General features: G+C 46.8%; 1 protein-coding gene across 11 annotated transcripts in view; it reads left to right on the top strand.

The window, feature by feature from the left end:
• Window positions 1-12,592, top strand: part of TNC (tenascin C) — a 100,267-nt gene that overhangs the window by 46,798 nt on the left and 40,877 nt on the right. For 8 of the 11 annotated variants that reach the window (XM_043927432.1, XM_043927431.1, XM_043927437.1 and 5 more), the window contains 4 exons: window positions 6,543-6,815; window positions 7,378-7,650; window positions 8,239-8,511; window positions 11,758-12,030. The exons of 1 other annotated variant lie outside the window; for it this stretch is intronic. In XM_043927432.1, the coding sequence (XP_043783367.1) occupies window positions 6,543-6,815; window positions 7,378-7,650; window positions 8,239-8,511; window positions 11,758-12,030 (1,092 nt within the window). The remainder of the gene's footprint in view (window positions 1-6,542; window positions 6,816-7,377; window positions 7,651-8,238; window positions 8,512-11,757; window positions 12,031-12,592) is intronic. 2 more of the 11 variants (XM_043927435.1, XM_043927440.1) reach the window with 1 other exon arrangement.

The raw sequence follows: 12,592 nt of genomic DNA on the forward strand, positions 1-12,592 counted from the left end.
GTCTCCTGTGCTGGCAGGAGAGTTTTTTGTTTTGCCTTTTTTTTTTTTTTTTTTTTTTACCAGCTGAGCTATAGATCCATTTGCTAAAGTGAACTTAGGTGGTCACTTCTATTGACTCTATGCATGGACTGCTTCCACCCAGTTATGAGATGGATCCTTGGGTGGGGCAGGGGTAGCTTCATCATAGATGAGGTGAGGAGAATAAATTGGAAAGAAAGAAATCTATGGTAGAGATTTAAATGGTTCAGCTTGTTAAACATGAGCTTGTTGCAAGATGTGAAGCGACAACAAATGAATCAGAGAAACAAGAGAATGGTTTCTTCTTCTTTTCCTCCTCCTCCTCTTCCTCCTCTTCCTCCTTCCTTCCTCCCTCTCGGTCTCCCTCTCTCTTTCCTTTTCCCTCAGCTTCACAAATGCTAGATTATAGAGGATTTCCTGGCTCCTCTCAGGCATCTTACCCTCTGGCCATGACCACTTCATCGCTTATCTCCAGTAGGGAATCCCCAGGCTTCAGCAGCTCAGGGAGATGAAAGCTTTCAAGTGAATCACAGGCTGGAATTACTTTGCCTCTGACTAAGAGCCCGGTTTGGCATGGCAGAGGCTCAGCGGTTTCATTTTCCCAGCCGTGCCTTTTTTAACACCGTTTCAAAGAAATCGCATTGTATATTTAAAGACATTCCTCACTCATTACAAGAAAAATGTGCAAAGTTCCTTTTATAGGTTCTTCCCCCACTGTCTCTGGAATATTTCTCTCTATGGCTTTCTCCATAGAACTATTTTATTTCATTAAGAGGGAGGTGGATACTTCTGTCTCCTGAAGTTATCTTCCCAATAAATATCTCATACAATATCTTCCCAGTAAACATCTCGCACATTTACTCAGTCAGTAATGCACTACAGCCACGTTCCATGCTAAGTTCTGGGGATACTAGAGCAATGAAGGCAGGTCTGTGTTCCCAGGGAGCTCACCAGGAAACAGACACTTTCATTGCTGTAACTGGGGGTGTGGGGGTGCAGTGGGAGCAACGGATTCCTTCTAAGTATCAAGAAAGGTTTAATATGGGGCAAAGCCGTTGGGCAGACACAGAGGAGGCAGGCAGGACTGTGTTGTGGAATACATAATGAAGTAGAAGTCCAGGCACTTGGCCTTGCTAAATACATGGGGAGAAAAAAGAAACAGGACAGTGGAAGCCCTCGGGGGAATGTACCATGTGGCTCTGAGCCTTGAAATGTCAAAGGGCTGTAGGTTCAAACTCTGAAGAAAGGGGTTCCCAGCTCTGCCTCCTAGATTCTCAATAGCAGAAGTCTGCTCACTGTCTATGAGCTTTACAGAGAAAATGAGAAATCGGCTGCCCCAAAGCCATTTCCCCAGAGAATTCCAGGACTCTAGTCATAGCATTGAGCCAAAGCATAAGCCTATTCGTGGATGCAGCATCAAGTTAAAAGTATGCATTACCTGACTGCCCATCAAAGCTGAAATATAATGCAGGGACCCTACCCCAGGCTGCACAGCCCTAAATAATCTGGTCTCTCCCATCGCCCTGACTTGGCTTGCTCCCACCACTTGTCTGCTTGCTCATTTCACTGTAGTCACCCTGGCCCTCTTGCTGTTCCTTACATATGCCAAGCTGGCTCCTACCTGAGGGCCTTTGCACATTCTTCTTCTGCTGCCTATATTCCCCTCCTCTCCCAGGTCTTCACCCAGCACCTCCCTCATTTCATTCAGCTCAAGTGTCTCAAAAGACCTCTCTGTCTGCCACTCTAAAAGGATGCCCTGTCCTCATTTACCCCTTCAGACTGCTCCAGAGTTCCTTATGACACCTGCCTGGCCTGATAGCACCCACTATTTGGTTTACTTACCTATGGCCTGCCTCCTGCGTGCGTGCATGCTAAGTCACTTCAGTTGTGTCCGACTCTTTGAGACCCTATGGACTGCAGCCCGCCAGGCTCCTCCGTCCATGGGATTCTCCAGGCAAGAATGCTGGAGTGGGTTGGTACGCCTTGCTCCGTGGCCTGCCTCCTACTTCCAACCAGAATGTAAGGACTCTGTCTCTTTTACTCAGTGCTGTGACCCCAGCACCTTGAACACATGGCATCAGCTTCAGGAGTCTTTGGGGACCCCAGCTCCTCCAGAGGCAGTATTTCCACGGAATCTTCTGGTCTTTTGATTTCACCCCTGTAGCAACAGCCCAAATTCTCTCCCTTAAGAATTAAGGGAAGGGAAGTCATTCTCCTGGAGTCTTTACTTAAGCTTGTGCTCAGTCATGTCTGACTCTTCGCAGCCCCATGGACTGTAGCCCACCAGGCTCCTCTGTTTATGGGACTTTCCTGGCAAAAATACTGGAGTGGGCTACCATTTCCCTCTCCATAATTAAGCTTACTCTGGGTAAAAGTCGGAGGAAAGAAAGAAGGAAAGATAGGGTGGAGGGAGAAAGGAAGAGGGAATAAAGGAAGGAAAGAAATAAAAAAAGGCACTAGTGATAAAGAACCTGCCTGCCAATGCAGGAGACCTAAGAGATGCAGATCCAATCCCTGGGTTGGGAAGATTCCCTAGAGGGGGGCATGGCAACCCACTCCAGTATCCTCGCCTTGAGAATCCCATGGACAGAGGAGCCTGGAGGGCCACAGTTCAAAGGGTCGCAAAAAGTCAGACACAACTGGAGCAACTTAGCTCGCACACATCCCTGTTAGCACTAAACAAAATTAGTGTGTGCCAGGTGTCTCTCCCACACCCAGCACCTGTATTCTAATAAACTCAACAAAACCCTGCTTGAAGTGGAGGCCATGATTTGCTGTGAGCAGTAAGGGACATAAAACAGGGAGAATATGCAGATACACAAGGCTGATAACGCATCTTTCCACACCGTGTAAGACTCAACAGTGATACCCCCATAATTCTCAAGGGTCTGGGGAAGCAGAGAGGTGGAATTTTGTTTTTAGCAACAGCTGCAAGTAATAGAGAACACTCTGCTCTAATTGGCCTCTTTGATTTTTCTCATGGAGCAAACTGAAATTTAGTCAAATATTTATCCATCCCACAAATATTTATTTCTTACCTGCCATGGGTCAGGCAGCACTGGCATAGAGAACAGAAAGACACAACCCCTCCCCTCAGGAAATGATGCATACTGCAATGAGAACAGAGAATCAAAACCAAAATTATAAGACTGTGACTAGTTTGTTTAGAGGCCAGTGTGGGAAGCTACAGGAGCACAGAGGCAAATACCCATGCCAGACCTGAGCAAAGTCAAGACAGGGTATCAGAGAAGGCTTCTTGGGAGAGGTGGTACTTTACCAAGTCCTCAAAAAGAAACAAGAATTGGGCAAGCGGAGAAGGGAGTCATGACATTTCCAGCTAGAGGAACAGCACATGAGAAGTTCAAAAACATGAGAAACTTTATGTTAGTGCAGCGCCAGCCATACAGTCTGCTGTATGATGGAGCTGGAGAGAACAGGGTTCAAGGTCACGGACATCATCAGTATCTTCTGCAAAGGGCAGTGAAGATCATGCTAAGGGGCTTGGGTTTCATTCTTGAGAGTGTTAAGAGTCCCCCAAAACTGTTAGAGCAGGCAAAGCTTTGAATTTCCATTAACTTTACAAGAGGAGATCAAAACAATGTAATCTCCCCTTGGGTGGTCCTCAGGCTTGAATTTGGCCATTCTGCGGCTGTAGGAGAATCACTCTGTTTCCCATCAGTGAGCATTAAAAGCCGATGCCTCATCAGTCAGCACTTGGTAATGACCGTCTACATGATGGTGGAAATCTAAAGATTTAAAGTTGGCACAGCCTGAAATTCCTCCAGGCCAGCTGGTCAACTCACCACGAGCCCAGAAATGAGATTTTGAAATTCTGATTTCCCAGGCCCACTGACATTGTTCAGAGGGTAGATGCCAGTGCACAGCTGTGAGAAAAAAGACAACAGCCTTTTCATAAAGAAAGGCCAAGAAATTCAGTGTGGAATACACGACGGAAACACTGGGCTTCTGGGGCAGAAAGCCGATAAGTATGTCATTTGCTGTTGAAATGCAGAGTCCGCATTTACATGGAGCCCGGTCATTCCCTCTCTTCTCATAATTCTTACCCATCTCCCTTTATTTTAACTACTGATTTTACTCATTGGAATTCCACTTTTATTTATCTGTCCAGCATTTGTTTAATGAAGTGTTTTGGGTAGGGCACCAATAGCCAAAAATTTTGGTCAACTATTATAATAGTAAATGACTATTATCATTTACTGAGCAACATGACATTATACGAAAATTACTCTACCAGCTGTACCAAGCGATGAAGCAGAATATGAGGGACATTGTATAATAGTATCTGAGGCATGGACAAAAGCTGATGCAAAGAGAAAAGATGGTTCTCATGAGAAAGAGACATTTTCCAAGGTGGATCTCCTCTTCTCTTCAATCATCTTTACTGCAGCAGCTTAATAGACAATCTGTAACCCTCCCTTGCCTGATTAGGTAATTCTTCCCACATCTCTTGCAACCTGGCATCTGAAATTTCTTCCATGGGAAAAAAAATATGTATTTTATGTCATAATTTAGAGAGAGAGCTTAAAAAGCAGTTACCTGAGAGGAAACACACTTAATTCACATGAAGGGGATCAACTGTCTATGTCAGCTAAGTCCCTGACAAGCAGTTTTGACAGCAGCAGGAGAAAAAAAAGAAGAAAGTGGGATAAAAAAGGAGAGTTTATGAGCCACAGAATTGATTCCCTTAACTTTACAGTCTGACTTAGATTGGTTTTCGTCCCATGTCTCTTTATGGATGAGGGCTCTTGGCATATTTGAAAAGGTCACACTCCTGAGTCTAGTTGTGCTGAAAGTCCAAGTTCAAGGAAATAATCGCTACTCCTGGAATGCTGTGCCTGGCTGCACAGAGGCCATTGGGTTGAAAGATGGCTGACCATTTCTCCTTTCTTTCCCCAGAAGTATGGATAGATATATCACTTTGAGCTTGGAGCCCTCTCTTCCTCACCTAGACCCTGAGATGTGGTTTGTGTGGTTAAGACACATCTGTGTGGTTAGGAAGTGCTATGTGGTCTCGGACAAGGGTTCCAGGAAACAGATTTGGGTTAAATGAAGTGTCTGTAAGAATGACGGTCAAGGTCAGGTATGGCACATACTTTCTGAAAGGACTGTCAGTATCCTAGACTTTTCAGGCCATACAGTCCCAGCCCCTCTGTTGCAGCACAAAGCAGCCGTCAGCCAGACGTGGACGCACAGGCATGGCTGCGTTCCAGCGACATTTTACTTGTGACATCAAAATTTCAATCTCATACATTTCATCTTCATGAAGTGTTCTTCTTTAGATTTCTCTAGCCATTTAAAAAATTTAAAAGTGTTGTTAGCTCACTGATTACCAAAATAGGCAGCAGGCTGGATCTGACCCTCAGATCCTCGTTAGCAGTCCCCTGTTCTAGATCAAACCGGATTTGAAGTAGTGTCAGCTTTTGCCAAAGTAGAACCATCAGGAAGAACATTCCCCAGAAAGTAGAAAAGTCTGAATCAAATAGATTCTGGAGAAGAAACGTTTTCCCCTCTGAACCGATATCTTCAATCTAACTGCAGGCTAAGATTTTCAAATGAGAAGTCAGCTTTAGTGGACACACGAGGCTGCTTTGAAATAAGCAGCGATATAAAGTATATATGGAGAGAAACAATGCATTCACTTATATGAACTCAAGGCAGTTCTTACTCCGCTGTTTAGAGGATGTTTCCAGAGAAAGTCCTTTCTTCCCAGGTGATGCCAAGACCACTTAGGCTCAGTCCTGGGAGAATTATCACCTTGAAGTGAGACATGTGAGTGTTCTGTGCTGTGCTTGTTCCAGAGATGAATAAAGACAGCAAATTCAGCTTTAACTGAGCTTAATAACTATTTCTCCCAGGGCAATTCTTTCTGTCCAATGAGGGAGAGCTTTGCAGAGACTCAGCTCTCTGTTCAGGATAGCCTTACTTGTCCCATGTTAATTTATCTCTGATCTGTCCACAGTGGTTTATGTAAACTGATTTGAGCCCCACAAACTGACAAAAATCCCAGCATAAAGAGACTGTGAAACACGCCTTCCCGGGGAGATGGGGGAAGCGCAGAAAGGAAGGGACTCTAAGAGGAGCCAATTTTCTCAAAATACAGCAGGCTGGCCAGCTCAGACTAAGGATCCCAAGAGGAGCAGCTGAAGGCTTTTCTTTGTGATCTCATCCTTAGGATGAAACACACTTTTCAAAATGGAAACTGCAGCCTAGGGCAGTGCCAACGCAGACGTGTAACACTTTCTAAATCCACAGGGCGCTGGTCAATGGAAAAACGTTTTAAAAAGACAAACCCCAGTACGCAACAAGGCAAAGTAAGTATTATATTGACTTTCCTGCTAGTTAGCGTTTTGACAGCGACCACATGGCTCAGGGGTGCAGTGAGTGAAGCAGGAGACCCGGCCCCCCGGCCCCTCAGCACCCGAAGCGGGTGTGCATTTCCGAGTTCCCAGATGGAAAGCGTTTTAGGCGTGGTTTAACAGACCCCATCTCTTATCATTATTCAGACCACGCCCCTGAACTGGAAAACCTCACCGTGACCAAGGCTGGCTGGGATGGCCTCAGACTCAACTGGACCGCAGCAGACCAGGCCTACGAGCACTTTGTCATTCAGGTGCAGGAGGCCAACGGGGTGGAGGAGGCTCGGAACCTCACGGTGCCCGGCAGCCTGCGGGCTGTGGATGTCCCGGGCCTGAAGGCCGCCACCCCTTACAGAGTCACCATCCACGGGGTGATCCGGGGCTATAGGACCCCAGTGCTCTCTGCTGAGGCCTCCACAGGTACCGCTTACCTTTCTGAATCTAGCTTCTGTTTTTCCCAACAGGAAACTGCCCAAGGATAATCAGAGGCAGCTTGTTTCTGACCAGACTTGAATACCCCAAGTTATAGCACTATGGTGCCTAATAATGGGAAAAAAGCGGGCTGCCCGGCTCCTGGGGCAGCTCTCACAGTGCCTGTCATGTGAACCACAGCCTGCGGGGCTCTGCAACGCCCAACCTGGGGACTATGTACTGAGCCCCGACAGCAGGGCCCTGGGCTTCACAGGCTTCCTCCTGGGGAGGGAGGCTAAGGCATTATATCTAAAAGGAAAAATAATCATAATAATCTTCTTGTCTTCTGCAGGCAAGGGCAATTCCTTAATAAAATAAGATCACGAATGTTTTCCTACACCTCACCCCAACGACTGTATTTCTCAAATTTAGGAAGCTACGTGATGCCCGGCTCTCTAAAGAAAGTCACATTCCTTTAAAAAAAGTCATGTCAGGCCTGCTCTTCCATTACAGAGTCCCTGGATCAGCGTGTGCAATTTGATCATTAAACGAGTTCTTTGTCCTTCTCCAGGAGACACTCCCCACTTGGGAGAGGTCACAGTGTCCGAGGTGGGCTGGGAGGCCCTCAAACTCAACTGGACGGCTCCGGAAGGAGTCTACGAGCAGTTTCTCATTCAGGTGCAGGAGCCTGGCACAGAGGAGGCAGCCCAGAACCTCACTGTCCCTGGAGGGCTGAGGTCCGTGGACCTGCCTGGGCTCAAGGCAGCCACTCCCTATAGGATCACCATCCGCGGGGTCACTCGGGACTTCAGCACAGCCCCTCTCTCTGTTGAAGTCTTAACAGGTGCTCTAGACTGCTTCACTAACTTGCTTCCTCCCGCTTAGGAGGGATCCACGCTCTTCCCTGCTCTGAAGCGGGCTCCACTCCTACTCCAGGGGGAGTGCCGTGATTCTCCCAGAGGTCCTGTCCCTTGTTTGGCCAGGTCCTAGTCCTAGCCTGGGAGCCAATTCCGTGGAAAGCTCCATGTTCTCTTCTCTTGCATAAATTAAGAGGTGACTTTTCTTTCAAAGCAAGTTTCAGCCATATTATCTAAGAAGTTGGAAAGCACACTTGGCGAGTGGGGAGAAAAAAAAATTGATCTGAGCTCATTTTAAGAACTCCCCAAAGGACTCCCTGAAGCCCCATCTGTATGTCAAGAATGGAAGTTGTGAACAATTCTGAGAACTGTCTATGAAAGACAAAGGCTGGCTAGAAAGGCCCTGGCTTCAGTGCCAACAGCTAGAGTATGCTCGACACCTGCTGTAAATCACACATCTGTGATCAACACCAGCCAGACAACTCTCCCCACCTCAGCCTCCATGCCATCTCAACTGAATCCCAGAATGCCACTGCCTTTTTTTAGTAACTCGGCAACCCTGTCTCCTTGTGCAGAGGAGGCTCCGGGTCTGGGGAACCTCACAGTGACCGAGGTTAGCTGGGATGCCCTCCGACTGCACTGGACCAGCCCCGATGGGATCTATGAGCAGTTTGTCATTAAGATCCGGGAGACTGACCAGCCCCGAGAAGTTCACAGTCTCACGGTTCCTGGCAGCCAGCACGCCGTGGAGATTCCAGGCCTCAAGGCTGGTACCTCTTACACAATCACCCTGCTCGGCAAGGTCAGGGACCGCAGCACTCAACCTCTTGCTGTGGAGGTCATCACAGGTACACAACCCTCTTCCCCACACCAGGGACCCCAGCCTGTCATTGGAATAGAGAAAATTCCCCATGAGTCAGGGACTACTCTCAGAGTTGTTGGCAGTCAGCATGAACACACGCTCTAACTCCAGAGGGTCTGAGTTGGAATTCCACCTTACTGGCTGCATACTCTTGGGTATCTCATTTTATACCTCTGAGCCTTCTTTTCTCACCTTTAAATCAGAGACAATACTCTGACCTCAGAACACTGTCATGAGCAGTAAATGAGGTAATGAATGAAAGTACTTAGCAAGGCACCCATTCTGTAGTAAATTTTGAATGGCAAATAGCTAAATTTATCCAATAGCAACATATCATAGTATAATTAACATACACAGCAGGGCTGTGACACAGAATAAGGTCAGAAGTTTCTAGAGAAATCTTAAAATTAGTGGCCTCAGAGTCACTGATGGCCATCCATCTGGTAGTCAGACCACTGCAGAATAACCTCTGAAGTGATCTATCATCATCTGCTGAAGTTAGCCAAGTCTGTCTCTCTCTCCTTAGCAGATCCTTGAAGCAGGGCAAGAAAGGACAGTCATGTTGGACTTCAATGTTTTAGATTCAATTTGGAGAGGAAAAACAATTCATCTCAATTTGTCCCCTGAAAATATGCAACTCCATCTGTTACAGAAAACTGCTGGTCATGAGGTTGCTAGAAACAGCTTTAAAAGGATCATGGAGAAATGGGTCTGATTTGGGGGATTAGGGGTTTTATGGGCTTCCCTTGTGGCTCAGCTTGTAAAGAATCTGCCTGCAATGAGGGATACCTGGGTTTGATCCCTAGGTGGGGAAGATCCCCTGGAAAAGGGAAAGGCTACCCTCTCTAGTATTCTGGCCTGGAGTGTTTTTATGCTGGGCTCTAAGCCCATGCCCTTCTCTACATGTCCTGTGTTTTAATCCCACCCAAATAACCTAATCAAATGAATTGTCTTTCTTGCTGAGATATACTGAATAAAACTGGTCCTTGCTAGAAACTATATAAGAAAAGTTATGTGACAGTACACCTTAACTGGCCAGATTATCAATGGCCTGTGTTTCCTGAAATATCATCAAACCAAGCAGGAGCCAAAGGGGCCTTTGGGACACATGGGATCTCAGAGCAGGGTACAGTGATCTGCATCTGTAGTTTATAAACTTTGTGTTTTTGGCAGTAGAATTCCTTTTGCATGGGCAGTCTTACAGGTAGACCCACTATATGACAAGTAAATGAACAGCTATTCTTGGTGAGCTGGGAAGGAGGAGAGGGCCATCTGCACCCATGTTTCCAACCCAGTTCTTCCGTAAAAGGACCAGTTCTACAGTCTAAAGGCAGCCCCTCCAAAAGGTCCAGTTTGCCCAGATTCCCCATGAGCACCGGATCCTAGAATACCTGAGAACCAGTACCTCATACTTTTTCTGACTGAAATCTTGCAAATATTTTCTTTTCTGACTTTGAATCCATGGTCACTTCAACCTCAAAAGAAAAAAAGAGGGGGTGGCTGGGAGATTACATTTAACCCTGAGCAGCAGTGAGTTTTTCCTTATCTGGAACCCAAACTTTCTAAATCAATAATGACTACATTAAATTTCCTTCCTAAATTGTTCAGTTCAATGGCTCAGTCGTGTCCGACTCTTCGTGACCCCATGAACTGCAGCACACCAGACCTCCCTGTCCTACATTGTAGAAAGATGAATAGTGGGTGCTGCTCTGCACCATCTGCAGAGCAAACCATAATCACTTTTAATTAAGAGTAGACACTCATTTCACACACAGGGCCTTGCTTTGTGAAGCAAACATTCTTCATTCAGACACAAAGTGCTGTCAGGAGAAGCCGGGAGGGAACATGCCAAGCCAAGAACCCAGTACGGAAACTTTGATCCCTGACAGATGAGAAAAGTCTGGAGATAAGACATCAGACTTGTCCAAACCTGATTCAGCACATGATTTGTGCACCTAGTCAGCTAGCCTGTGGGCAGCAAAGAGAGGATCTCTCCAGAGTTCAATAATGAGACGAAGCGGGGAATTCTCTCCCCCGTGACCAAGAAGTTCCAAGGAGAAACATCAAAACATCTCTGTATCCGTGGGTTCCACATTCTCAAATTCAACTAACCAATATCAAAAATATTAGGGACAAGAATTCCAGGAAGCTTCAAAAAGCAAAGCTTGAATTTGCCGTGTGCTGGTAACTACACACATAGCATTTGCATTGCATTAAGTATTATAAGTAATCTAGAGACGACTTTTAAAGTAAACAGGAGGAGGCCCGTAGGTGATATGCAAATACTGCATCATTTAGTGTGCATCCTCAGTTTGTTATCTGTGGAGGTCCTAGAACCAGTCCGCCAAGGACACCAAGGAACAAACGTATATCTGTTGGGCCACCACTTATCCAGCCCTCACTATATGTCAAGTATGATGTCAGGTGGTTGTCAGGTATCATCTTAGAGGTTTATCAATATTATCACTCAGTCACCACACATTCCAATGAAATGATGTGTGCTGTCAGCTCCAATTAAAGATGAGGAGAGCAAGGCTCAGAGTTGAGTTAGGTGACATGACCCAGATTATGCAGCTAGCAAACAAGAGTGTTGGAATTCTAACCAAGGCTCATTTGCCTCCAAAGCCCATGTGTGGGGGGTATTAGTTGCTCAGTCGTGTCTGACTCTTCGCAACCCCATGGACTGTAGCCTGCCAGGCTCCTCTGTCCATGGGGTTCTCCAGGCAAGAATACCAGAGTGGGTTGCCATTTCCTCTTCCAGGGGGTCTTTCTGATCCAGGGGTGGAGCCTAGGTCTCCTGCATTGCAAGCGGATTCTTTACCATCTGAGCCACGAGGGACGTCCACGTACTTTTAACCAATTCCTACTTCCCTTACCCTGACCCACAATGCCACCTTTTCCATGGCCTTTTAGGTGCTAGTCATGCATGATCCTCAGAGACCTCCCAGTGGGTTGTCAATGGTTGAAAATATTCTGGGAAATATTGGCATCACCAAGTCAAGGATAAACAACACAGATGATCCCCTCTCTGACCATCTTTATCTCCCTAAGAAAGCTGTGGCCAGTTACCGCAGTTCAAACTGAAAATTCCCTGAGATCAGGAATGCCTACACACACACAAACACAAGAAAATCTTTTGCCCCTTTCTGTCTTCCCTCGAGCTGGGCTGTGGGACATTCCTTCCTCACGTTTGGTTGGCAGGACTGACAAATTCCTCTCTGTCCTTCTTCAGCGGAGCTCCCCCAGCTGGGAGACTTAGTCGTGACCGAGGCTGGCTGGGATGGCCTCAGACTCAACTGGACCGCAGCGGACCAGGCCTTTGAGCACTTTGTCATTCAGGTGCAGGAGGCCAATAGGGTAGAGGCGGCTCAGAACCTCACGGTGCCCGGCAGCCTGCGGGCGGTGGACGTCCCGGGCCTGAAGGCCGCCACCCCTTACAGTGTCACCATCTACGGGGTGATCCGGGGCTATAGGACGCCAGTGCTCTCTGCTGAGGCCTCCACAGGTACCTGTTCTCCCTGCCCAGGGTGATTTCTCTCCAAGAGATCGTGCGAGGAGTCAGCTTGCATCCATACCTAAATCCTTTCCATGTGCCCATTAGCTGCTGACCTTGCATGCTCAGAGACCTGCCCGTGGGCTGTGCCTTGGTCCAGATGCCTTTGACATCTCAGGAATGTACGTGCAGATGTGGCCTTTTCTGACCTCTAACCTCTCCCAGACCTTACCTGTCAAGTCCTATAACTGCATCTCTTTTGAATGACAGCTTTCCATTTCATGATCCAGCTTGATGGTCTCCATTCGCTTCCCTTGTGGTTGGATGTAACCTAAAGCCAACCTTCCCACGTGAGAGTTCTGATGGAGCACATGTTATTTACTGTAGTCTTTTTGTTGGAAGTTGGAAATGGTGCTTTACTACCCCAAATCCCTCAAGGATATGGGCACCGTGGTTCTTGCATTTAAAAAGAAATGTTTTAATTTAAATGTTTCTCTAAAATGAACTGAGTATAATAAGAGAACTGAATTACCCTCCTCCGGGCAGTTCTCTCAGATACTGAGTCATTGTTACA

Source organism: Cervus elaphus, chromosome 16 (genome assembly GCF_910594005.1).
Source record: "Cervus elaphus chromosome 16, mCerEla1.1, whole genome shotgun sequence".
NCBI classification, from domain to species: Eukaryota; Metazoa; Chordata; class Mammalia; order Artiodactyla; family Cervidae; genus Cervus; species Cervus elaphus.